Raw genomic sequence first — 27,549 nt, 5'->3', positions numbered from 1 at the left:
TCTGATGAAATGTTTACAAATTCAATTAGGTTTAGATATGAAGAATGCTCTTAAATGGTAATCTGCTCCAGGATTTAATTGCTTTGCAATTATTTACATTTTCTAAGTACATACTTGTTAAGAACATTTTTCCCATGCCCAGGTTCACCATGTATCTATTAAAGTCATCTTAAAAGTATGGAACACAGGGGCGCCTGGGTGGCACAGCGGTTAAGCGTCTGCCTTCGGCTCAGGGCGTGATCCCGGCGTTATGGGATCAAGCCCCACATCAGGCTCCTCTGCTATGAGCCTGCTTCTCCCTCTCCCACTCCCCCTGCTTGTGTTCTCTCTCGCTGGCTGTCTCTCTCTCTCTCTGTCAAATAAATAAATAAAATCTTTAAAAAAAAAAAAAAAAGTATGGAACACAAATTACTTGCCTTAGAAAAGACAGTTTATTCCATGTATAAAAAAGCTCAGAGTAGCTTTCAGAAAGATCAAGGATGTAAATACACCAGCCATACAGTTCTTTGAGCTTTATTTTTATATGCATACATTTCAAGAAAAAAAATTTCAAGATATTGAGTACAACATATCAAATGAAATCATTCAGAATTATTTTAATTAACAGTATAAAGTACATGTATAGGATATATTATATAATTTATTCTGAGGTTTCAAAAAGCAGTGTTTTTGGTTTTAAAATTCTGATACCATTATTTACTTTAACTTTCAAGTAACGTATTTCAAGTTAAATTTTTTTTAAAAATAATGACTAAATTAAGACATTATCTCTAAGATGATCTGATAGATGAGCTGCCTTTACCACGATCTTCAAAATAGTGCTGTTCAATTCTTCTACAGAAAGCAAGGAGGTTGCTATAGTTTTTCACCTTCTCAGAAAGTTCATCATTGGTCAACTGTGTGGTAAGAATGGTATACAAATGGCCAAATACCAGTGCATCTAGTTCAGTAGGCCTAAAACAAAAGTAGAAATGAAAGTAACATGAATAGCATTTAACTTGTATGGGAGAATATACACTACTTTTTTAAACATTTTATTCATCTATTTAAAAGAAAAAGTCACATAAGAAATTAAGTCCTACCTCAACTTGATAGAATTTATTTTATTTTCACTTGGAGTTTCTGTTTTAAGATATGGGGAAAAAAACCTTTTAAATTATAATTTGCTAGTTGTGTAACTTGCTTTTTAAAGTAATAATGCGTTAAAATAATATTGGTGCAACTGATCATATTCATTTTACTCATTCATTTATCCACTAAATGAATACAGCAGGTCTCCAATGTGCCAGGAACTGTGCTAGATGATAGAGATGTAATAACACAAAAGATATTCTAAGACATGGACCCAAAACATAAATTACAATACAATTTAGTAAGTGTTTTAAAAAAAGCATAAACAAAATGGTATCAAAGCACAGAGGATTTCACTGTGGTGCTGGGACATGACACCTGATTACTCAATCATATGATTTAATTTTAACTTTACCACTTTTAAAATAATTTAACTTTTTTTTTTCAAAGATTCATTTATTTATTTTGAGACGGGGGGGTTGGGGGGGTGGTCTCATCTCATACCACTGTCAACACACAACCAATACTGGCCTTGCCTCCTCCATTTGAACATAACAAACTCAAGCCAATCTTAGGGCCTTGATCCAATTATTCCTGCTGCCTGGAACACTCTTCCCTTGACTTCACATTGCTGGCTCCTTCTGGTTTTTCAGAACAAGGCTTAAATGTCACATCTGAACACCCAAACTAAAATGGACATGCAGTCACTTACTACCATGTGATCTTATTTGAATTCTCCAAGTAGCACTTAATATTATCTAATATTTGCTGTTAATTGTCTGTCTCCCTCTACCAGGATCTTCTCTAGTTTCCTGCTATGTCCCCAATACTTAGAACAATGCCTAAGACAAAGTAGTGTCCTTAATAAATGTTTTGAATGAATCAACAAAAAGGTGATGCATTTCTCATGCCACACTGTAACTGTGTCTACTTAACTGTTTCCCCTCATTATACTCTAAGCTCCTTAGAGGGGACACTACATACGTCTTTTTATCCCCACTTCTTAGAAAAGGATGAAAGGAACTGAATTGGCATTTGCTGAATGCAAACAGAGAGAAAGCATCCTGCCTGCAGTATGTAGGATATTTAATTTTTCAATAGTAGCTATTCACATTCTTTCAAAGCCTTCCCTCCTTTGTCATAGATTTATTGACCATGTATGAGTTTATTTCTGGACTTTCTATCCTGTTCCATTGATCTACGTATCTGATTTGGTACCAATACCATACTGTTTTGATGACTATAGATTAGTAGTAAGTATATCTTGAAATCTGGGATTATGGTACTTCCAGCTTTGTTCTTCTTTCTCAAGTTTGCTTTGGCTATTTGAGGTTTTTTTGTGGTTCCATACATACTTTGGATGTATTTGTTCTAGTTCTGTGAGAAGTGTCATTGGTGTTTTGATAGGGATTGCATTCAATCTGTAGATTACTTTGAGTAGTACAGACATTTTAACGATATTAATTCTTCAAATTCATGAGCATGCTATATCTTTCCATTTGTGCCATACTAAATTTCTTTCATCAATGTCTTATAGTTTTCATAGTATAGGTCTTTCACCTCTCTAGTTAAATTTATTCCTTGGTATTTTTATTCTTTTTGATCCAATTGTAAATGAGATTGTTTTCTTAATTTCTCTGTCGTCTGTTAGTGCATAGAAATGCAACAGATTTCTATATATTAATTTTGTATCCTACAACTTTATTGAATTAACTTATGAGTTCTAATAGTTTTCTGATGGAGTCTTTAGGATCTTCTACATACAGAATCATGTCATCTGCAAATAGTGAGTTTTACTTCTTCCTTAACAATCTGGATGCCAAATTAATTCTTTAATTAATGCTTTTAATTCTTATCTGATTGCTGTGGCTAAGACTTTCAGTACTATGTTGAATAAAAGTGGTAGGAATGGATATTCTTGCCTCGTTCCTACTTTTAAAGGAAAAACTTGTAGTTTTTTCACCACTGAATATGTTAAATGGATTTTTCATATATGGCATTTATTATGTTGAGGTATGTTCCCTCTATGCCCACTTTGTTGAGAGATGTTGTATTTTGTTAAATGCCTTTTCTGAATCTATTGAGATGATCATATGGTTTTTATCCTTCCTCTTATTAATGTGATGTATCATACTGATTGATTTGAGAACAGTGAACCACCCTTGCATCCATGGAATAAATTCCACTTAATCTCGGGGTGCCTGGGCAGTTCAGTCAGTCAAACGTCCACTCTTGATTTCAGCTCAGGTCATGATCTTGGGTCGAGAGATCAAGCCCCAAGTTAGCTCCACACTCAGCAGGGAGTCTGCTTGAGATTTTCTCTCTCCCTCTCCTTTTGCCCCTCCCCCTGCTCACATGTGCACATGCTCTCTCTCTCTCTAAAACAAACCTTTTAGAAAAATAAAGTAAATCCCACTTAATCTTGGTGAATGATCCTTTTAATATACTACTGAATTCAGTTTGCTAATATTTTGTTGAGTATTTTTGCATCGATGCTCATCACAGGTACTAGCCTAGTCTTCTTTTTTTGTAGTATCTTTGCCTGGTTTTGGCCTTATAGAATGAATTTGGAAGTTTTCCTTCCTCTTCTGTATTTTGGAACAGCTTAAAAAGAATAGGTAGTAACTCTTCTTTAAATGTCTGGTAGAATTCACCTGTGAAACCGTCTGGTCTTAGACTTGTTTGTTGGGAGTGTTCTGACTACTGATTCAATCTCTCAACTGGTAATTTCTTTATTAAATAAACCTCAGTAAAATCCAATTCTTCCCTGAAATTTTTCATTTTAAGATTCCCATGTATAATTTTTGCAGCATTTCTTCAATAACATTTCCCATCAGTATATGAGGGTACATTTTACCATTTAATAGTTAATGCAGAACTCCTTCTTTTTCAAATGTAACTCCTCTTCCAATTTCCCAATTAAAGCTACTTTTAACCAACTCTTACTGATCCTCTGCTGACAGGTAGGTTTTGTTTAGAAAACATACAGACCTGCAAGAAGCTCATAAATCCTTTATAACGGTATAATTCATTCTATACTGACTACACGTAGGGGAAAAAAGGTAACATAAAAATAACACCTTAAGATAAGTTTTACTTTTTCATTCCAAGTCCATGCTCACCACATGAAAAAGAACAAATGACCTAGTAGCCTTTGGATAGGTGTCTATAACAGATATCACGTCAGTAAGACAGCTTTATACAACAGGAAATACAGATTTTGTCTTAGTTGCATTTCAGAAGTATGACTTAAATATTTAAAAGCTACCAACCAACACTAGATATTATAAAAGATAAAAAAGGCCACCAGTGTTAGTATCTATCTTGTGTTATCTCTAATTTCTTTCAATTTCACTTTCCTAAATTTTTCTTTCCACCATTTATCTTCTTTGTCCTCTTTTACCAATTCCTATTCTTGCTGCAGGATCTCTCTCATCTACCCATTCCCCTTCTCCCATTAAGTAAAACTACTGAGTTTCTTTCATGAATCCTTTCAACATCCCCAGGAGGTTTGCTAGGAGAAAAATTTATTCTAATTTTAGAGGGTGAGGGGAGGGTACACAAGGAAATAAAGTAACCTGCCAACGTCTGGTATACATTAGAGCCAAAAACAGTATTCAGGGCCACTGACCTGAAATTCAATACTCCATTATCTAGACTTAAGCCAGTGCTCTACTCACTAAAGTACACTATCTCACAAAGTAATGATTCCTGACAGATAAAAGAGTGAGAAAAATTTTATTGCATCAAAGTGAAAATACAAATGACTTTTTCCTAATTACAGTTTACTACTAATTAGACAATGGGGTAAAACTAAAATTAAAAATGAAATCTAAAAAAAATGAAATATATTTTTTAATCATTAGGGGAAAATGTTTATGTAAGTCTCATACAAGGTAAAATTATTTCAGAAACCTACATCTTAACATCAATTAAACAGTTCCTCTATAGCAAATCTTTGGTTTTGTGCTTGTTCTAAATTTTGAGTTTTTCATGATGAGCTTAAATATAATTGTACCCTTATAAGAAAAAATATGTTTTGATATTTCCACTAAATCACATGCTGAATAATACCTGGTTATGAATGAAGTCTTTGACACGGAGTTTAAATGAGGAAAATAAGTCAGATATATTCTCCTGACCTCCCAAGAAGACAGCATACATAACAAAACTAACTCCTAACACATAGTGATGCACTTCAAACAATAAAACACACCTCTTCTGGCCTTTTCAAGCCCTCAGAATTCCTATATCAGCAAGAAAAGGAACTACGTAGTACCAATATGTGGATACATTTCTTCTGTGTGTTAGAGACTAAACAAATAGACTCTGCATAACGAACATCACTAGAAATAGGAACATAACTGGAGAAGCTTCACCTACCAGGATTTCCTGGTTTGAATTCTATGACCTTTGTGCTACGGAGATCAAAAGACCCCAAATTTCAGTTATATGTAGTATACATTAATATAACAAATACTTCCAAGCTATCATCATTGTCATTTTTGCTACTAGTGTTAGTATCTCTATCAAAAGATATATGATATGGCTACAGAAGATGAATGGCTATAAAGATATAATAATAGCAAATAAACCTTTTAAAAAATTATCAATCTAAAATGCAAAAATTTTTATTATGGAGCCAAGAAAAGGCTAGAATTTCTAAGTAAAACATTAAGATTAAAATGTTAATTTAAGCCCATCTTAAACTGGATCACAGGATGATTCTAATACATTAAAACTGTTAACTTTTTTTAAAAAAGGGGAAATTCATTCTTTGCCTATATTAGATATTCTTTTCCAGGTTACAAAATAATTCTGTCTTAATGAAACATGTATTCAATGCAGATATTTGTACATATATAATCTATAATCTATACCCTTCATACTAATTTCTGTGAGTACAAATATTTTCATTAACTTTTAAAAGATAAGTTTATAATAGTGCTTGTCCATCCAACCAAATTTTTAATTGTTTAGTTTTATCCATTTTTCTGGTCCCCAGGGTACCACCCTGTATGAACAGATATGGTTATACTTCATGTTTTAACAGTATTTTGCAAACGTAGAACTTTGTTAAGATGATGTAGTTCCATACTAGCACCACCAACCACCTCTAGTAGTACCTCTATCGTATCTTAAAACAATGACTGCTTTACATGTCTGCCCTTAAGACAACGTTTTAATGGCAAGGACTGCATTTGAGAAATGTTAGTATCCCAGAGCCTAGAGCTGTGCCTGATAACCAAGAAGTGCGACGTAAATGTTTAATGAGGGCAAAAATGAAAAATAAAACAAAATCTTTTCACAAATATTTCTTGACAAAACAATTTCTCTATGGTAAAATAAGCTTGTAACCTAACAATACAGAAAAGAAACCAACTAAAAATAGATAAAATTTCTTACTGCTTATTGAAGAAATATGGTTGTGTTCCCAGTCTTTGAGAAAGCGCTTGACAGCACTGGTCTACATCTTCTAAGACCTAACATAGACAACAGACCCAAAGGAAAATATTTAAGTTAGCAAAACAATAAAACGTGTCTAAAACTTAATTTGTATCACGGTTTATAACAAAACTGTAAATTGAGGTAACCTTTTATCATATATTTAAATCAGACTATAGAACACATACAGGACATAAGTAATACTTCCTATATAAGAAATAGGAAGAAAATTTGAGAGCAACTTCCTTTAAACAGAAGTACATTTAAAAGTTACTTATGAGGATTACTATTAAGAAAGTTTCTATCTCAAAACTCCACGCCCTACAAAAATGTTTTCCTGAATCCGTAGATTCAAACGACTTTACATGTATTAAAAAAATCTGCTTCATAAAGATGACACTGCTGACCCACCACAAGTAAAAGCATTTGAGTTGTTTTCCCAGCAGCGGAGATGGATTTTTTTACTCAATCCCTTTTCATTTACCCAATCCCCCGTGTGGCCAATGGCACACATTAGTAAACTGGCTGGCTAGGACTACGAGTACTTGGAAAAGAGACATTATTAGTTTAATGACTGAATTAGTTCAATCTCATGACCTTGAAAAGCTACATATTTTTTAAATTTTGCTATTTCAGTAAATTTAAGACCAAAAAAAGCAGATACATTAAGAGCTGTATTTAACAGGGTTTTTTGTAAGCCCTAATGCTGCGGATCTATATTTATTGACATAAAAAAGATGTCCACAATGTATTGGTGAATGGAAAAAAATTAGATTACAGAGTGCCAGGTACAATATGATCCCATTTAAGGAAAATGTTATTCAGAGACATCTAGAAGAATGTTCTCCAAATAGTTAGCAGTGAAAAATTCTAGGTGGTAGGATTTCAAGCAATTTCTATTTCCTTTTTCAAATTTTCTGTATTATATAGTTTGTTTTACAATAAGCACGTGTGATTTTTATAAAATAAAAACCACTTGATGTCAGAAAAAAATAAAAGCAAATGTTTTCTTAATGTTTTTATTATGTTGAGATTTTTAAACACTATCAATACAAAAAAACGAATTCTTAATGCATTAAAGTTGAGGAAACCTTCAACTTCGATCTGAATTATCTGAATTCACCTGGTCCAGAGTCTTGTTACCCCATCCAATAGCTTTCATCTTACGTTTGACTTCCCACTGTTTCTGATAGGCCAAAATATGATTCAGAGGCCAAGGGTAGGGAGATCCATATCTGGCATGAGTGATCTAGAGCAGAAAGATTCTGTGACAAATATGATTCTTTCTAAAAACAAAGCCTGTTTTTACAACCAGAATTCTTAGGAAAATATATTTTCAGAACACAAATACAGCAATCTAAAAAAAAAAAAAATACATAGCTTGCAATCTAAAAAATTAAAATTTCAAGCCATTCCTTTTAAAAATATATAAACTTTTATGTACTTTGCAACCAGTTATATCAAACAATGACACATAGCTTCCCTAAAATGTATGTGCAAGCAAAATTAAAGTAAGTGAAAAACTATATCACTAATGGTATAAACCACAATGTTTCATTTATGAGCAGGGACTTATGATTCTGAGCAAAAGTGTTTTCTCATTAAATTTTAATTAAGATAAATGCTGCAGAACCACTCACCTCCCCTACTGTAGTTTCATCACACCACTGAAGATACAACTAGGAACAAAAGAACAGTCACTAAAACTTTAGAATACCAAAGAGAAAATGAATAAAGAAAATTATTTCTTGCCATGGTGATTTTTTATAAGCCAACTTTATAAAAGTCACATATATGAGAGTTTTCCCTCCTCTCGCTAATGTTGCTATACAGCACTATTAAATTTAATTAATGGTAATACTTAATAAAAGTATTTCTTATTCACACAGTAGTACATCTCTAAATACCATTAAAGTATTTTACAGATATTATTTAAGTAAACCTCCCAAGGCCAAAGTCAAATAATGAGTGGGTAAGAATCACTCCTTTTTACAAACAGAAAAACTAGATCTGAAAATGTTAGACAACTTGTTCAAACGTAATAACCAAATAATTTTAGTAACCACCCCAGCCCCAGAATTGCTTGACTCTCTTCCTATTTCTCAATAACTTTAAAATAACCCATAAGAAAGATGATCTTTTATGAGAGGAAAGTTTCTTTTCAAGGCCTATTATCTTCTATTGTACCTCTGCAGTCAACAGCATATTGTTGACTAATTCCATGTAGGCTTTCATTTCTGCTTTTTGGACTTCATCCAGCCCATCACTAAGAGAATGGCCCTAAAGGGAATTTAAAAAAATTTAAAAGAGCATCATATTAAATGGACAAAAACTTTCAGTTATCTTACTACAAAGTGAATATAAATGTTTTTACTACATCAATGTTTTTACTATAAATGTCTAATAAATTTCTAAAATATCTCATAAAATTATATATGAAAAAATGGTTAAAAATCTATCACTACAAAATATTAATTAATATGTATATGCCATTTTTAAATGTATCTTTCAATGGATAAAATTCCATTATCAATTATTTCACAAAAGAAGAAAACAGAATGGTCAGTAAACCTTGTTTTTTTTTAAGAGACTAACCTTATTAGTAATAAAATAAATGCCAAAAGATTGACATGTGTTGCTTATAAAGTGGTCAAAGGTGGAAAAAAATGTTAGTAAATGTACAGGGAAATAGACACTAATTTTAAAATTCTAATATACTATAATAATGAGTAGATACAAAAACTGGTATAACCCTTTAGTTCAATCCAGCCATCTGTGGTGAGATTTTAAAAATGCATACCCTTTAATATTGCAGTATCACTCTTAGGAATTTATCCTGAGGAGATAATCTGACAAGTGTACAAAGGTGTCTGTAGAAGAATATTTATCTTAACACTCAATAAGAGCCAAAAACTGACAACAATTGGCATGTCCACCAATAAAGGCTTAAGTAAAAAAAAATTATAATACATCCATACAATAAAATACTATATAACAACTTGAAAGGATGATATATTTCTATAGTCATTAACATGGAAGAATTCCCAAACATACTGATGATTTTAAAAGGCAGGCTGCAAAATAGCACATAACAGTATGATCTATATTTTCTGTATGTGCAAGGAGAAAAGTCTGGAAGGATGTTCCCCAAAATGTTAACGGGGGTTGTCTTTTATAACTATTAAAACCTAAACCGAATTCAAATGTATATATTAATACACTCAACTTCTAAATATATCCAATATCTCCCTTCTCAAAGGTTAACCTGACATTTTATAACAACCTAAGTTTTCATTTATGACCAAAACTCTCGTAAGTGTAAGTTAGAAAATTATCTACCATTTTGTAAAGATCAAATTACATCTTTTGCCATTATTTATTACATTGTGGGGGAAAAAACTTACACTTCAGAAATATTTCTCCACTAGTTTATATTGGCATTTTATAAAACCAGGTTAAAATCAGTATTAATGTTAAGACACACTAAAGAATGATGAATGACTTATTTAAGACTGTGATCAAATGTATTTAATATCTTTTTTATTACCTTGGCTTTAACGAATTGGACTATTGGACCAAGTTCTGATACTACTTGATTTCCTACATGAATAAAAGGTACTTTACCTGTTGAGGGGGGAAAAAAAATGTATGAAAACACTTTCAGTAAATTGATACAAAAATAGCATGTGTTTTATTAATATACTCATTTCATAACCCTATAACTTTTGAAAATTATAATTCAATGTGTACCTTAAATTCTATAAACTTTAAAACCAAGATTACTAATTTTAAAAGAAAAAGGAGATTGATTTCTAGAGTTCTCACTTGTATATAATAACTGATCACAATATTCCCTTTTCAGAACACTAACAAATCGCTATATAATATAGCAGTAAATACCAATTATTGAAATTACATGAACCAAGGCAGAACACTGGTTCATAAACACTGACAGATTTGAAAGAAATGTAATGGAACTTTCTCTTCAGAGTACAATGAATCAATCTATATTTTAAGCTACATTTAAGAATATGACCTCTTTTTTACATCTACTTTTAAATCTCAGATACCCATTAAATTCAATATTTTAAGCACATAATGGTACAATAAATGTCTTGGGCTCAAAAAAATCAGGAATTAAGAAAATTAGCAATCTTTGAAGATACGCTAGTTTATGAATTATAATACAAAGTATGTTCCCAGACACATTTGGGGGAAAAAAAGTAAGTAGTATGCTTATAAAAACTGGCTTCTCTAAATAAATGTCACATTAAAAAAGTAGTATTTTATTTTTATAAATACTAATAGTTGATGAAATTATCCCAGAGATGATAACAAAATAGTCTCCAAATAGCAATAAAGTTCACCTCAAAAGCTAGAGGATGAAACTTGCTATCAGACCTAGTTCAAAAAGAGTTCACACTAACAACAGGGTTCTTCATGGTCCTTTTCAACAGATTCACTCCTCTCTATCTCACCCAGCCCAAGGTTAATGGATGAGGTGCCTAGCACCAACAAAATCTTAATCTACATCCATAGGATAACCCGCATTACAAAAGGCAGGCAGGCCTTCGGGGAAACAACAACTCAATAGATACATTTAGAAGACATTTCCATGTTACCAATATAAAAACACTGAATTCCACATTCCTTTCTTCTACTGCTTTATAAATCTTGCAAAAAACAAAAGAATTTATCTGGGTATTAGGTCATACTGTTTTTTATCTTGAGATAAAATCTTTGTAAGTACTCTAATGCTAGAAATAGTACAGGTCCTCTGAGATAAAATGATCTGAGAATGAAAACTATGTGTGGATAAATGCCTAGACTGAAGGCTATTTTCAGGTTGTATCATTTTGAAAGGAAAGTGTATTTCTCATTTTCAATATCCAGTTTGGCATTCTTGGAAGGAGTTCATATTTTCTTTTTTAAAAAATACTTTCAGTATTGTAGATTCTGAAGCAGGAAAGCAGTGTGGGTAGTCAACTGAGTACTCATGTATCCTTAAATATAAAGAAAAATGTAAAAATCAAGGCAACAAATTAGAAGTAAATAATGTTTTTGTCACTCGCCTGACTTAAAGTGGAGCCAATGTGATATCCTTATTATTGCAGGTATCAAGCAAAAGCATGGTGAGACATTTATTCTCTGGCACCAATCAAAGATCATTTAAAAATAACAAACAAACTGAGGGCCCTCTTTCTTATTTTAGACAGAATAATCATTTTTAAAACTTAAAGGAAGGAAGAAGAAAGCAAGCAAGTTTGTGGATTCAGAAAATATTAGAAATAAAAAGAGCCCCAAATACAATCTAATCCAACCACCACATATTACAGATGAAGTCACTAAAGCTCAAAAAAGAGAAGTGAAATTTCCCAAGGAAACTGTCAATATGTGACAAGGTCAGAGAAGCAGAAACTTCCTAACTCTTAGCCAAGAGTGACTTGATTTCCGACTACTCCACGATATTCTCTGCTGTAAAAATATACCACAACAAGATCAAGCAAACAAATAAAACATTTCCCTGATCACCCCAAATCATTCGATAAAAGAGAATAATACTAGAGTTATGATGAAATTTAAATAAATGCCTTAATAGAAAGTGCCATTTTCATCTACCTACAAGAGACTCCTCCTACGAATGTAAGTATGTATGTGTGTGTGTGTGTCCTATAGCCTCTATTATCTGTCTTTCATAGAGTCTATAAAAAGATATCTACCTGGGTGGTACTTACTATAGTCATTTGAGGAAACAGGTGGGTGAACTCTATGGCTTATCCTCATTTGCCAAAGATATCAACTTTAGTATTAGATTATTAACTTTTTTATATGTATAGCTACACTCTTTTTGTATGACTACATAAAGGAAAAAGATGGACAGAACCCAGTATAATTCATCTCATCAAAATTCAGAAAGCTTATAACCACATTCAAAATTAACAGAAAATGAGTCAATTAATGGCCTTCAACAACCTAAAATATGTCTATGTTTACAAGTCTAAAATTCTTTTATGGAGATGTTTTAAAATGTATATTCATAAATCTGTAAGTGTAGATGTATTAATGTAGAATTTTCAGTGTGTATGGAGGCTGTCTTCCCAGCTTTTGACAATTATTACCACCTTTAAGAACCTAAGATAAAAAGAAAAAAATGTTTTACACAAATCATTTCTAAGTTATCTTCAGAGTGAGGAGATAGATAAATGTCTCCCTTAAAAGCAATGTAACGCATTTATCCCAATCATTTATACTCAATGGATTTACCCATAAAGGAGTGATTCTGTGTTATTATTACACCAGCAGAACCATAATTATAATCCATACCAATTCTAGTTAACATTTATTTATCAGCTTTGTGGCACTCTATTTTTATATTAAAAATTATCTGAACCATATTTATTTAAAACTTTACCTTAATCTACTAATACATGACACACAGAAAAGGCAATACTGATTACAAAAAACAGAAGAAAATCTAAAATCTTAATAAGTATCTTATAATCTGTTGAAATAAAAATTAAAAAAAAAAGAAATAATTAGAAACCAAAAGCATTCAAAGATGAACTTAAAATCTTTGACAAGTAGGGGCGCCTGGGTGGCACAGCGGTTAGGCGTCTGCCTTCAGCTCAGGGCGTGATCCCGGAGTTGTGGGATCGAGCCCCACATCAGGCTCTTCCGCTGTGAGCCTGCTTCTTCTTCTCCCACTCCCCCTGCTTGTGTTCCCTCTCTCGCTGGCTGTCTCTATCTCTGTCGAATAAATAAATAAAATCTTTAAAAATAAATAAATAAATAAATAAAATCTTTGACAAGTAAATTTAATTATTCCACAATCTCTCTTCTTCCCTCTATATAATAGGAGAACATAGTTTAGAGAAGTGTGTTTAATAATGAATGGATTCATTAATATCAAAATTTGTTTTCCGAAGTGGAAATGGTCCTATGTAAATAAGTCTGGGGATATCTGAGATTATGTATTTTCTTAATATTTACTACTTAAAAAAATTTCTGTAACTTTCCAGTAACCAACTACGACCATAGAACTGAAATGGATAGCCATGTCCACCCAAAGACTATCAAGTTTACAACTGTTACTTTACAAAACCATGGGAAAATTCTTCAAAGGGTATACAAACAAACAAAAATAGGCCTTTTAAAATTGTAGGTACAAACTGGACTATCACTATAATTTTGTCAACACAGAATATTAACAGAGAATTTTTAAAAACTTACCAGATGGAGACATATATTCTGCATTTGCCCTACAAACCACTTTGATAGGCAGATTACACATTTGCAAAAAGGCCTGAAATTCAAGAGAAGTATAGTTAGCCTAGTGAAAGTACATATATATATTTGAACACAACCTTTTATTTATTTATTTTCTAAACTTACATAATAGCTCATATAGTAACACTTCACTGGAAAAGAATAAAACAATTTAAAGTGAAAGATCTGTATTCCAAACAAAGATCTGATTTTCAGTACTAAAAAAAAAAATCAATATAACTTAGACACCAGTAAACGTATGACACTTAAAGCATTTATACACTCTTAAGAAAACAAAAGTCAATTATCTACACTTATTTTACCACATTTATTTGTGTAAGCCAGCAATACTATACATTGGTTTAATCTTCTTTAATGATGACTAAAGTCCAAATTTTATGAGGTATTGCTTAATTCTACTACTCTTTACAGGATCTTCACCTTTCTTGACTTAGAGAAAAACTCTCAAAATGTTATTCTTCTACTTCCAAGTATTCTAACATGTAGCTTTTATGCTCAGTAATTCACTTTTTAAAGACATAAGTTGTTGATTTGCACTTTGTTATAGTAACAAAAATCTCAAAGGCAACTTAAATGTTTAACAATAAGGAACAAGTAAATCATTTATGATGAATCCAAATCATGGAATGTTATGCAATCCCTTTTAAAAACCCCGTATTATATCTTCACACACAGCTATCTGAAATAAGCTTATTTCCCAGCCTCCCTTACAACTGGATGTGACCAATGTCTAAATTCTGGCCAACGGGCCTTACAGTCTGGGCCACTGCTAGGAAGTTTCTTCAAAAGGAAGGGCTATGGCCTCTCCTCTTTTTTTCCTTCCTGCTCACTAGACTAGGAAAAGGATGACTATAGCCACAGCAGTCAAACTGAACCATAAGATAGAAGCTGAGAGCTGAGGATGGCAGAACAACAAGAGTAAAGAAGCCTAGCTCCTTGAGAATCATGGAGTCACCGAACCTGGATCACCTGGACTTATAAGAAGAAATCAACTTCTATCTTTTTAAGTCTCTGCTATTTTGGGTTTTCTGTAACTCATTGCCAAACTGAGTTCTAACTAACTCACCAACAATTACTGTTTCTAGCTTTAAACACCACCTCAACCAACCAAAAGTTGATTCTTCTGTGTCTAAGTGTACACTGTCATCTAAGCACTATAACCTGTGCGCCCAGATTATAACAATGATAGTGAACTACTTACTTGACTGACCCACAAGTATAGACTAGGATCAAAATCACGTGGAAGGCTTATTAAAACACAGATTCCAGGAATGAAAGAATTAGAGACAAGAAGTATCAGCAGCTGGGGCGCCTGGGTGGCACGGTGGTTAAGCGTCTGCCTTCGGCTCAGGGCGTGATCCTGGCATTGTGGGATCGAGCCCCACATCAGGCTCCTCCGCTATGAGCCTGCTTCTTCCTCTCCCACTCCCCCTGCTTGTGTTCCCTCTCTCGCTGGCTGTCTCTATCTCTGTCAAATAAATAAATAAAATCTTTAAAAAAAATTAAAAAAAAAATAAAAAAAAAAGAAGTATCAGCAGCTACTGGGTGTTATACGCAACTAATGAAGCATCAAACTTTACATCGGAATCTGGGGATGTACTGTATGGTGATTAACATAATATAATAAAATAAAATTTAAAAAAAAAGGATAATTCTCTTGAAATGCAAAAAAAAAAAAAAAAAGAAGTATCAGCAGCTCTTTCAAGAAGAACGGATAAGAAAAGGAAGAAGGGATTAGAAGGATCTTCCTTTTATCACATATGTATCTGTACCCGATGATGAAGAAAGGTTGAAGTTGTTAAAACGTAACAGAAAAGAAAAAAACACAGCGGAAGCACACTGAAATGACAAAAAACAGGTAGAATCACAGGCATACAAGATCCACGAGAAGGTAAAAAGGGACTAAGAGCACAGGTACAGATATCTGGTCTTCTGTCAGGAAACAGGACACTTTTCCAAATAACGCAAGAGGTGGGTGCTGTCAGTAATAACTCCAAGTTGATAAGCAAGATAGACAAGAAAATGAGAGAATGTTCACATTCTATGAAACGGGAGAAGAAATCATCTTCTGAGAATGAAGGAATAAAAGGGGATTGAGGCCTTCAGAGTAGAACAAAAAGAATCTGAAAGAACTACTTAATATTATCTTCTCAATGTCTGAATAATATTCCCTTGTTAGTTAACAATTATACTATTATAAAAATAGTAAATACTGTATATTTTGCTAAACTAAATGTGCAGTGGTAACTGCATTAATCACTATTCCAAAAAGCTATATTTCACTAAAAAAAGATTAAGCAAAGTGAAAATGTTCTGCAATCACAGCCATGTTTCCAGTCCTGTGAATTTTTCATTTTTACTAAAATATAACTGATTGCATTTTGACCAATGTAGCAACACTCAACTCACCACAGACCTCAATGATGGCATCATTTTAGTTAGCCAAAGATTAATTTTACAACATTTACTACAATTACTCTTCACTCTTGATTTAAAAGAAATTTTACGTATTAACCTGCAGTTCGCAAAGAAGTCTGATGTCACAAACACAATATTTTAATATAAAAAAGTTAAATCCAAACCAGGCTTTGATTCATACAGTATTTCTCCTTTCTTTTGTCAGATGGAAGAAAATTCCTGAGAGGTTCCAAAATAGTAATTTCAACTTTCACTTTCCATCTCTCATCAGACCCCAAATAAAATAGCATGATACACCAACCTAAAACACATTTTATTTTTAATTCTGAAGTTGAAGTCTTCATATTTTTATTCCTATGTAAATCCAAAGAAAAAATGTAGTTCTAATTATAATAAATAAGTTTAGGATAACTCTGCTAACTCCTATTCTTCAGTGGGATATTTTATTCCAAACTAATTCACACGATGAACAATATAAAAGAATTTGCACCCAAAACTTTGCACATACTATCAGAATCTAGAACTGTGCTGTCCAATATGGTAGTCACCAGTCACCTGTGGTTATTTAACTTAAATTTAAATAAATTAAAATTGAATACAATTTTTAATTCAGTTTCCCAGTCACACTAGTCATATTTCAAGTGCTCTAGAGCCACAGGTGGCTACCAGCTACCGTGTTTACTGGACAATACAAATAACAGCACATTTACATCATCACAGGTAGTTCTAGACAACATGGATCTACAGCAATGGTAATCAGTGCATAAAAGACATCTAACAAGAGAGGCTGACATCATCTGAAAGTCATCAGGCTAAATATTATAAAAGTAATCTGTACAATATTAGAGTGTCCACAAACTCTGCAAGTGATCAACTTTTGATGACAGTGACACATTAAGCACCATAATATTTTCAATTTTAAAAAGAACTAATATAGGGCTTACTCGGCTGAGCAACTCCAACTGATAAAATGGTCAGATAAATTTATTAACATGTGAAAACTAACAACTTAAGAATGAATAAATTAAAACTAGAGTCAATAAATACATTCATTCTTTGAATGGTAATAAATTTTTAAACACACATACATACACATAAAACATAGCACCCACTACCCGAAATTCAGTAAGCTTAATGTAGTTTCAACATATTGAATAAACTAATGAAATTCATAACATCAAAAAAACTCATTGAAGTGATGTTGATACATTTTTTAATTTCCTTGGAAAAAAAAAAAAGAGTAATACCAGATCATGGATAACTAGTTAAACATGAAGAACTGAAGTTAACAGATTTATCTCTGCGATCTTTCAAAAACTCTACTAAAATAAGGGCGCCTAGGTGGCTCAGTCAGTTGAGCATCCGACCCTTAATTTCGGCCTAAGTCATGGTCTTGGGGTCATGAGATCGAGCCCCACATCAGGCTCTGCATTCCTCAGGGAGTCTCTTTAAGATTCTCTCTTATGCTGCCTCTGCCTCCCCCCTGCACACACATTTCTCTCTCTCTCTCTCTCTCTCTCTCAAATACATAAATCTTATTAAAAAAAAACAAAAACAAAAACAAAAACCTCTACTAAAGTAACAGTGAAGAAACAGAAAACTGGCAAACCCAGAATGACACAAAGAACGGGGAGAGGTGACCAAAGCAGACCAGAGATGTCTGCCCATTTCTGTCAGCTGAAGAGCAGACTTAGCAGGGCAGAGGAAGCTGAAATCTAAGAGTATGCAGAGGGAAAAAATCAATGCATCCAAATCACAGAAACTAGGAGATTCCACAACTGGAGACACCAAGTACTACAGAAGGCGGAGGTGAGGTAAAGGACTAAAAACAGGAGTGGCTGAAAGTCTGTATAAGCATCGCACAACTAGCCCACCCCCAATCTGGCAGGAGACTGAGATTCATTTTCTGAAGAAATGGAACCAGAGAGACTCCTGACTCAAGTCTCAAACATAGCAGAGGGCACTGGGTGGGGGCCACACTGAAAAGAGAAAGGTTAAGGGAGAGTGTGCACATTGACTGAAGAGACCCACAGCACCCCTCTCCCTCTCAGCTCCCAAACAATGACAACCAAATTAAGTCCCTCTAAGATAAGAGAGATAACTATAGAAAACCCCTACAAATGCTGATAGTCTGGATAGGGGTTCAGGAGGGTGAGACAGTAGCCAACAAAAATAGCAGCTCATCGTGCAATCAGTCTACAGCAAAGCCTACATGTCAGAAAGTCCCGCATCTCCCCATCAGTTTTTTAGTGCCTCACTATTAAATACAAATGGTTATAGCACAGACCAACAGATATTTGAGGAAAGCCTCGAACATAAAATTTAGGCCAAAATAAGCCACAAAAAAGGAAGTGACAGGAAAGAAAAACTGCAGAGAAAAGACAACTTCAAAGAAAAATTATAATGGTTAATATTTATTGAGCACTTACTACCATGTGCCAGGTACTTGCATAAGAGCTTTGCCCAAGAGGTAGGTACAATAAATATGCCTATCTTAATATGGGAACACACAAACATACAAAGAGTTTAAGGGATCTGATCACGGCATGTAAGAAGGAAGAAAGGAAAGGAAGGAGGAAAGAAGGGAGAGAAGAAAGGAGAGAAAGGAAGAAAGGAAAGAAAAGAAAAGAAAGGGGAAAAAGAAAAATGAAAAGTGAAGCATACAAAGGACTGAGCAAATAGATGACATTCATGTCTCAACAGTAACTCTGAAAGCTTGATGGTAATACAAGGCCTTCAAAATACTAAGAAAAAAATCTTGCCAACTAAGATTCTACATATGGCCAAGGTATTAGTCAAGTGTAAAGAAAGAATAAAAATAGTATCATATAAGCAAGGTCTTTAAATTTTTATTTCCAGTGTATCCTTTCTCAGGAAGCTAAGGAAGAACGTGCTGCACAAAATAAAAATAATAAACCAAGAAAAAAAAGAATATGGGATCCAGAGAATAAGGGATCCAACATAAAAGAAAAGCAAAAAGAATTCGCTGGATGATGATGAATAGCAGTCATAAGAAAACAGCTCTGATGCCAGCAGAGAAAGGAACTATTCCAATTAGAGTAGAAGGAACAGAAGTTTCAAAGGTAGTATTTCTGAGAAAAAAGAAAAAAAGAATCTGATGTATTTGACCATTGTGAGGGAAAGCATTATAGTTCAGTTAGAATTTAGGAGAGACCACCACCCAAATGAATTAAATAAAGCAATTACTAACCTGAGGGGGGGAAATCATACAGAAAGAATATGTTCATAGAACACTGAGCTACTCAACTGAGATCAATATTTACATTATAATTATAATATAAATACTAAGTATTAGTATTAACAAAAAAAGTGAGAACACAATTGGAAAGATGGGGAAGGAGAAAAAGGTGAGTTGTAAGCAGGGAATTTCATAGTGGAATTCAATAGATACTTTAAAATTTTTAAATGAAATAGTAACACAAGCATCTTAAAAATACAGAGGTAAATACCTGGAAAAATAATATAGCTAAAAGAATTGAAAGTTGGTTGTCTGTGGGTATCCAGATTTGAGGATAGGGTAAGGGTGGGACAGCAGACTCTGCGTGTGTGTGTGTGTGTGTGTGTGTGTGTGTGTATAAGACAAACCTTTCATACACACTACAAGTAGGAGTGTAAATTAATCCAACCACCTTGAAACTGTTTGGTAATTACTACTAAGCATATGCGTACCCTATCAGCCAACAATTCCATTCCCAGAAATATATCCCCACCAAAAAAGGGCATATAGTCATTAACTTACATGTACAGCAATGCTCATAGCAGTTTGATCCATAATCATCAAATACTGGGAACAATTCAAATGTCTTTTAATAAGTTAGCAAATTTGATTCTAAAATTCCTAACTCCAAGCTAAAAAGGATCAATGTCACCAACCGTTATTATGAGGAAGGAAAAAAGTAAATACAAAAGGATTATATATTTTTCTTGACTCTGAATTCTTTAGAAAGAGCATTCACTGAGAACTTCTAAATCAGAGAAATTCTAGAAACAATCCCAGAAGATGACACCTACAAAACTCCATGAAGATTCTAAATTCTATTTCTTCGGTAATTACTTCTGAATCATATCTTCTGGGAACCATGGCTCAGATTTTTTTGTAAAGAATGATTTTGAAAAATAAAATATATTTTATTTGCACATAAGTGAAAGCAAAGGCAAAAGTAAAAATAAGAACAAGAACTATGTTACCAGTCAATTCGATCCTTAGAAAAATACCTTAAATCCTAGATTCAAAAGTTGTTATTGTGAATAATAATGCCACTGGTTTTATTAGATTATAAAACTAGCAGTTTAAATGTTGGGAAAACCCTTTCAAATGTTGTAGATAACAGAATATCAGGAATACAGACAGGGATCCTATACATCTTTCAGTAACATGAGGGCAAGCTTCTGATGCTTCTTGCTTCTCCTTTCAGATACCTGTCTTCTAAAACTAGCATTTACTACTGTAATTCCCAGTTATGTGCCAGATAATGATTATCAGCTCAATGAATGAATGAACGAACATGAAAATCTGAAAATACATCAAATCACAAAACGAAGACTAAAGAAGTCTAAAACTCAGTAAATCTTCTAGTTCTAATCCTATGTGAATTTTTTTAAGGAAGCAACAAAAACTTCTGATAATAAAAACATTTTTTAAAAGACTGCTTAGTCAAAATTCAAAACCCAAAATTTATACTCAACCAGTGGTTGGAGTATAAATCAATGCAATCTTTTTCAAGGTTAGTTTGGCAACAGCTACAAAAATCCTAAATGTACATATCCTTGACCCCACAATTGTACTGCTTGAAGTATATGAACATATCTGCATAAAATTTTATAAGATATATGTAATGATATTCATGCCTAAGCCCTACTTGTAGTATACTTGTAATATTATACTTCTAACAGTAGCCTAATGTTCATCAATAAGAGACTGATTCTATAAACTGCAGTGAATCCATCAATGAAATATTTGCAGTCTTCAAAAAAGAATGGGGTCACTCAGTCCTCAACTGAACTTCTCATACTAAACTCCAAAAGACATTTCTCATCTGGAATCTTCTGTAAGGGCTACTGAATGACATGAGACAACACAGGCCAAATGCAGAACTACTCTTTGTGTTATTTTTCTTCTAAAGCCCTGGAGCAAAAGATTAAAAACATTAAAACACAAATCAGTAAGGCCTGCAAAAGGCTAATTTATTTGGTCCAATGCATAGCTTCTTGTGAACTAACTCGATAGGCAAACACAACTCTGATTATCTAGAAGAATGAATGGAAAGCATTTATGCATTCATCCACATACTTGATACAGATTTACTAAGCAGGTACTATGTATCACGACTGTTCTAGACACTGAGCATAGAGCAGTGAACATAAAGTCTAGGCCTTCATGGAGTTTACATTCCATTGGAGACAGACGATAAGCAAATAAGCTAGAAATTATGTATGGTGATCCCTGCTACTTAGAAATACAAAGCAGTCTGAAGGTCCTGCTCTTATATGTAGAGTGGTCAGATAAGGGCCCACCAGTAAGGTAACATTTTGAGCATAAACCTGAAGAAAGTTAGGGAGCAAGCCATGTATAATCTAAGAGAAGAGCAGTCCAAGTTCAAAGGAGCTGATGCAGTCTTATGCTTCAACTGATGTGTCTGAGGAACAAGACCAGTCTGACAGTACAGATTAAGGAAGTGAGTGGTTAAGAGATGACATCAAAGATAACCAGGAAATCATGCAGGACTTACAGATAATTTTAAGGATTCTGACCTTTACTTTGAGTGAGATGAACAATCATTCGAAGGCGTTGAGCTGAAGACTGCTAGAATCTAACATTTTAAAGGATTACAAGCAGCTATACAGAGATTAAACTGCAGGGAGTAGGAGAACAGAAGCAGAAGCACTAATTAAAAGGATTCTGCAACAATCCAGGCAAGAAATGATGGTGGCCTGAATCAAGACAAGAGTGCTGAAGGGAAAAAGAAGTCAGATTCTGGCTGTATTTTTAAGCTAGGGCCAAAAGGTTTTGCTGACAACTGGATGTAAATATAGGAAAACGAGGACTCCAAAGAAGGCTCAAAGTTTCTGACATAAACAACCTAGAATGGTGGAACTGCCATTTACCAAAATAGGAAAAACTGTGGGATGAGCAGGTTTTGGTGGGAAGAGGGAGACTTGGGAGTCTTTAAGATGGACTTTAATATCACTTGGCAGACAACTCTGCTCTCTTTTCAAAGACCTGGTCCCTAAGGCACAGTAATATGCTTTGAAACCATATAAGCAGTTCTACTCAAATGTTGAGAAGCCCCCTTAAAGGCCATCCCCATTTCTTTTGTGGAAGAGGTGACAAAAGTACCTACAAATCAGTATAATTTTTGTCAATATTTTCCTGCAAGTATGGTAACATTGAGGTGTTAAGAAAAGGATAGAACTGTAATTATTATGCAGAATAAAAACCCAACCAACAAGAGTTGTTATCTTTGATCTCTTCTGTCCCCTGCATCTATGGCCAAGTTTAAAAACTGAAAAGTCAATTTCCAAAACATAAAAAGGACTGACATAAGTTAACACCCAAAAAAACTCCAAATAATCTGGTTAAAAAGTGAGCAGAAGGGCACATCTGGGTGGCTCACTCGGTCAAGTATCTGACTCAATTTTGGTTCAGGTCATGATCTCAGGGTCGTCAGATTGAGCCCCACCTTGGGCTCTGCACCCCGCAGGGAGTCTGCTTGGGATTCTCTCCATCTCCCTCTCCCCCTGCTTGTGTAGACACCTGCACGGGCAGGCGGGCACGCTCTCTCTCTCTCTCTCTTTCTCTCTCTCTAAAATAAATAAAAAAATAAATCTTTAAAAAAAAAAAGTGAGCAAAGGACCTGAACAGATATTTTTCCAAAGATGACATAAAAATGGCCAACAGACATATGAAAAGAGGCTCAACATCACTAATCATCAGGGAAATGATTTTGATTTCAAAACCACAATGAGATTTATCACCTTAACACTTGTCAGAATGACTCGTATCAGAAAGACAAGAAATAAAAAGTGTTGGTGAGGATGTGGAGAAAAGGGAACCCTCATGTACTGTTGGTAAGAATGAAAACTGGTGCAACCACTATGCACAACAGTGTGGAGGTTCCTCAAAAAATTAAAAACAGAAATACCATATGATCCAGTATATTCCATTACTGGACATTTATCTGAAGAAAACAAAAACACTAATTCAAAAAGGTATCTGTACACCTATGTTCACCTATTTCAAAAGAAAGCTGACTTCACTTATTACCCTTTAACACCTCCTTAAGAGAAAAAGGTAATTAATTTCTTTTATTATCAAAACAGTAAAACTGTGCGTAAGATTTTTAAAAATCCCTAAATAGATATTAAAAGGATAAATAAGAGAACATAACCAAAAGTACTTTTTAAAAGAATAATAAGGTAAAGAGTAAATAATATGACTCCTATGATAGCAGTATATACCTTATATAAAATCTTTTAAACAAGGCAAAAACAAGTGAATAAAAATGTTTTGGTATTAACATAAACTTTTACTTTATGAATAATTTTTCAAAGTCACACATACTGATGAAACTGATATATGAACTGATAAAAGGCCTCCAGACTGTAAGCTCTGTTAGCACACACTGACCACGTCTATCTTGTTTACTACTTTATCCTCAGCATACTATAGGCTCTCGTGTAACATTTGCTCAATGACTAAGCCATAGATATTCACAATAATAAATGAAAACATACCTAAATTTGTAGAAAACTAGCAAGCTACAACAAAGATTCGTATTTTGTTATTTTATGGAACCAAAGCCCACTGCATGGAAAAGTTAGATGTAAATGCTGTTAAATTCAGAGTTATTTTTAAAAATCAATAAAATGACAAATACATCGATAAGGAGATAATGTTTTATAAAAATGGTAACAGGAATTTAACTTAAAAAATTATCAAAAACCACAATTCAATAAGCATAAATAGCTTTAAATAGAGCAAATTTGCTATCAAAACATGAAATGCTATTGAGAGCACATATGAGACAGATCACATCAGAGAACAGATCTCCCTTAACACAACTCTCACCTGGTAACTATTTTTGGAATATCTGACTCAACTTTAGATACATCAACACCTGACAGCTGTAGAAAAAAAATCAAGTTCAGAAAGAAAGCAACAAAAAAAGATAACCAGAATAGGAAAAGATACAAGCTCTCCCTGTTAGGATTAAATATAAATAAAAGTAAGTTGTAAGGTCAATATTAAGAATAAGGAGCTATAAAAAAGTCAAAGGCACAGAGAATAATTCCTATAACCCAAGAACCTAAAGCAACACCAGTCAAATACTTGGCACTCAATAATGAACAGTTTGGGAGCAAAAAAAGGAAACTACTTTTTCTGAGCTCCTATAATGAGCGTTTTATTACTTACAGATAAATATTCCCAACTGAGAAAAATAACAACAAAAAAAGCTCCAACAAATTTTAAATTCTTAGGATAAGCTAAATGGCTTAGGATAAGCAGATGGCAAGGATATAAAATGTATTCATTTTGATAAACTAATAGTAACTCAATATTGGATCATTTACCAATAAAAAGCACCAACTATCTTCTTTCCTCTTCTTCATGCCAAAACCAAAATGAACATTTACTTGTCTTACAAGTTAAATACATAAGAATGTTCCTTGCATTTAAGCAATAAAATCAACACTACTTGCCAATAAAAATATAAAAATACAAAATTTTAAAGAATTCTTCTTGAATGTTTAAAAGATTAAGTACCTTACACAGCTTAATACTGTGGAATTTAAGTGATTACAAGCATAGCTTCTAAATGTATGGAGATCCTATTAACAAAGTTATCCAAATTCTAGGTAGGGAACAAGCTATTTTCAGTCTAACCATGTAAAGCTATCCTTAGAGAGGAGACCTTGGGTTTTCCTCTTTAGGACAAAGCTTCAATTCATTTCATAATTAAATCTGAAATATTTCACATAAGAATTCACTAAGGACTGTTCTAAAGCATGCAATACTATTCTCAGGGCACAAAATGAAAATGGTTCTGAATTTTAATTCATATCTTATTTTACCAGGACACAAAAGAAAATCTGTGACGACAACCAAAGAATTATTTTCCACCTTACTGAAGAAGCATGTTTTAAAATTAAAAACCATGAACAAATCTACCTACAAAATGATTCATTTTTTATATCAAAGAGCTGCAGACCCTGTAATTGAAATAATGTATCTAAGGTTACAAATGAAAAGTGTTAGGTATCATTCCTGAAGTGACAGATTAAGTTCTAAGTTCCTAATCCAGTTAAAGTAATAGCCATATTTGTAGTTTAACATAAATTAAGACCTTAATTATATTTGTGACTATTTTAAACAAAATAACAAATTCCTTTGTACCTGAGAATGTAATTTATAGCAAAGCCAGATTCATTTTCCAAACCAATCTATTTCACACTGCAGAAGTACTCTGGTATAATGGTGTAATGTAATTCTTGTTGTGGAATGTTCAAAGAGTAGATACACTAAGAGCACAGAAGAGGCTTGAAGATAAATGAAGATGCTATTCATTCAAGGGTAATTTCATCTTAGAACTATATGAAAGATGTTTCGTTCACACAGGCTAGTGTATGGCCTCAAATTTAAGTGTATTTTCAGCTCAAATATAATGCTGCTAGATCGATTATACTGATAGTGTATATCTAATAATGAAGAATTCTAGCCCTTTTCTGTTTAAAAAATAGACTCATTTTTTCATCTCACTGCTATGTCTTCATTGTTCTGTTTAACAGCAACAAATTTTAAAATCCTGCTCGCTATTTACTTTTTAAACAGAAAAGTCTATGGCTGATATTCTAACTTGCAATCTCTCTTGACTGCAGGAAAGTGCATTTTTTCTAAGTTAGATACTTATGTTAGCAAACCATCACCTTACAAAACTATTTTATTTCACTATTTACTAAAAATGACAACTTTAATAGCCACCTTATTCTATTCTGAATATGCTTCATTTTCACAAATCCTTTAAGACTAATTTAAATGTTCTGTATATACCGTACATACCATTTATGTTGAGGAATTCATATTAATACTGAAAATGTTTTTAATCTGCTAAATTGTTTGTAATTTAAATTCAGTTTTAATTATCTCAATATGAATTATCTTTTCTGAAGACCATATTTGATATATTTAAATCCTTCCAAGTTTTATAAGCACAAATCACCAAAATACTTTAATACTGCTGGTATATGAAAGGTGATACAAGACATTCAATCTGAAGAATTTAAACTCAGTGATACCAAGAAAAAAATCCTACAGCCTCCATTTTTCTCATTTTACTAAAATATTGAAAAGGATTTTACAAGTCCCCTTATGTAATAAATGTGCCCTAAATTCTCTCTACCTCTAAGCTTTTCTTTCCTTCTTTTAATCCTGAAAGTAAATACAAAAGCTTCATTTTATAGAGGATGATCAAAATGGAGGGATGAACAAACTTCAAAAAACTTTTATGCTCTATGAAACTTTAAGTTACATCATTTTAAAAATGTTTTTCATAAAACAGTATTCTCTTAATTCTCTATTAGAACATATACACTGGTGGCATTCTACCTCTATTTTTATCAGGTTTGAACAGACACTTAAAAAAATTGCATACAACCATGAACAACTTGTTTAAAAGAAAAAAATGTATCTAACCATACTGAAAATCAAAATCACTTCCTCTACAATTGTCAAGGTAAGCTGTCCACAGCAGCCATCTGAATGACCTGACATACTTACAGCGGATGTATTTTCATAATCACTGTTATTTCTCCAATGGCACAACTGACTCGCAGTCCAAAGGAGACAGATACTCCTCTCTCCTGCTCTTCCCAATCACTACAGGAGGATATTATCATTTAACTCCTAATTAATATGTCTACCTAAAAGGCATCATTTGCTAAAAGGAAAAAGCAAGGGTCAGCTAACAATTTATCAGCAGATCTGACATGTAAGTGTTCCTGGCCCAGAATTAATAGGCCCATAAAAATGCTGACTTTTTTAAATGATACAACATATTCCACAGAAAAAAACAGTTTTTTTGTTGTCTGCCCTTTCATTTTTAGAGACAGAGTATTCATTCACAAAAAGTAGGGGGAAATGAGAATATTAAGTAGAATAGTGATATTTCCCTTAATCTGAGCTTAAATGTTATTCTTCCTGGAAGTGAATATAAAAACTGAGTAAGTAAAAAGTAGCATTCTCTTTTCTGCAGCATTCCATTAATGATCATCAGTTTGAGGCTCTCTCTTAAAATAAATTCAAGCTTTTAC

General features: G+C 33.2%; 1 protein-coding gene across 2 annotated transcripts in view; it reads right to left on the bottom strand.

The window, feature by feature from the left end:
* Positions 1 to 409: 409 nt before the first annotated feature.
* MTX2 (metaxin 2) overlaps positions 410 to 27,549 on the bottom strand; it is a 55,740-nt gene continuing 28,600 nt past the window's right edge. Inside the window, exons 1-8 of one of the 2 annotated variants that reach the window (XM_034654781.1) lie at positions 15,005 to 15,229; positions 13,747 to 13,819; positions 10,064 to 10,140; positions 8,704 to 8,796; positions 8,157 to 8,195; positions 7,640 to 7,765; positions 6,478 to 6,554; positions 410 to 954 (exon numbers count right to left, since the gene is read on the bottom strand). In XM_034654781.1, coding sequence (XP_034510672.1) covers positions 771 to 954; positions 6,478 to 6,554; positions 7,640 to 7,765; positions 8,157 to 8,195; positions 8,704 to 8,796; positions 10,064 to 10,140; positions 13,747 to 13,819; positions 15,005 to 15,190 — 855 coding nt within the window. In that variant the 5' untranslated portion in view covers positions 15,191 to 15,229 and the 3' untranslated portion in view covers positions 410 to 770. Of the gene's footprint in view, positions 955 to 6,477; positions 6,555 to 7,639; positions 7,766 to 8,156; positions 8,196 to 8,703; positions 8,797 to 10,063; positions 10,141 to 13,746; positions 13,820 to 15,004; positions 15,230 to 27,549 lie in introns of those variants that run through there. The other variant, XM_011236967.3, reaches the window with a different exon arrangement.

Source organism: Ailuropoda melanoleuca, chromosome 2, assembly GCF_002007445.2.
Source record: "Ailuropoda melanoleuca isolate Jingjing chromosome 2, ASM200744v2, whole genome shotgun sequence".
Lineage (NCBI taxonomy): Eukaryota > Metazoa > Chordata > Mammalia > Carnivora > Ursidae > Ailuropoda > Ailuropoda melanoleuca.
Note: the sequence above shows the minus strand (reverse complement) of the source record. Positions and strands in the feature narration are given on the sequence as shown.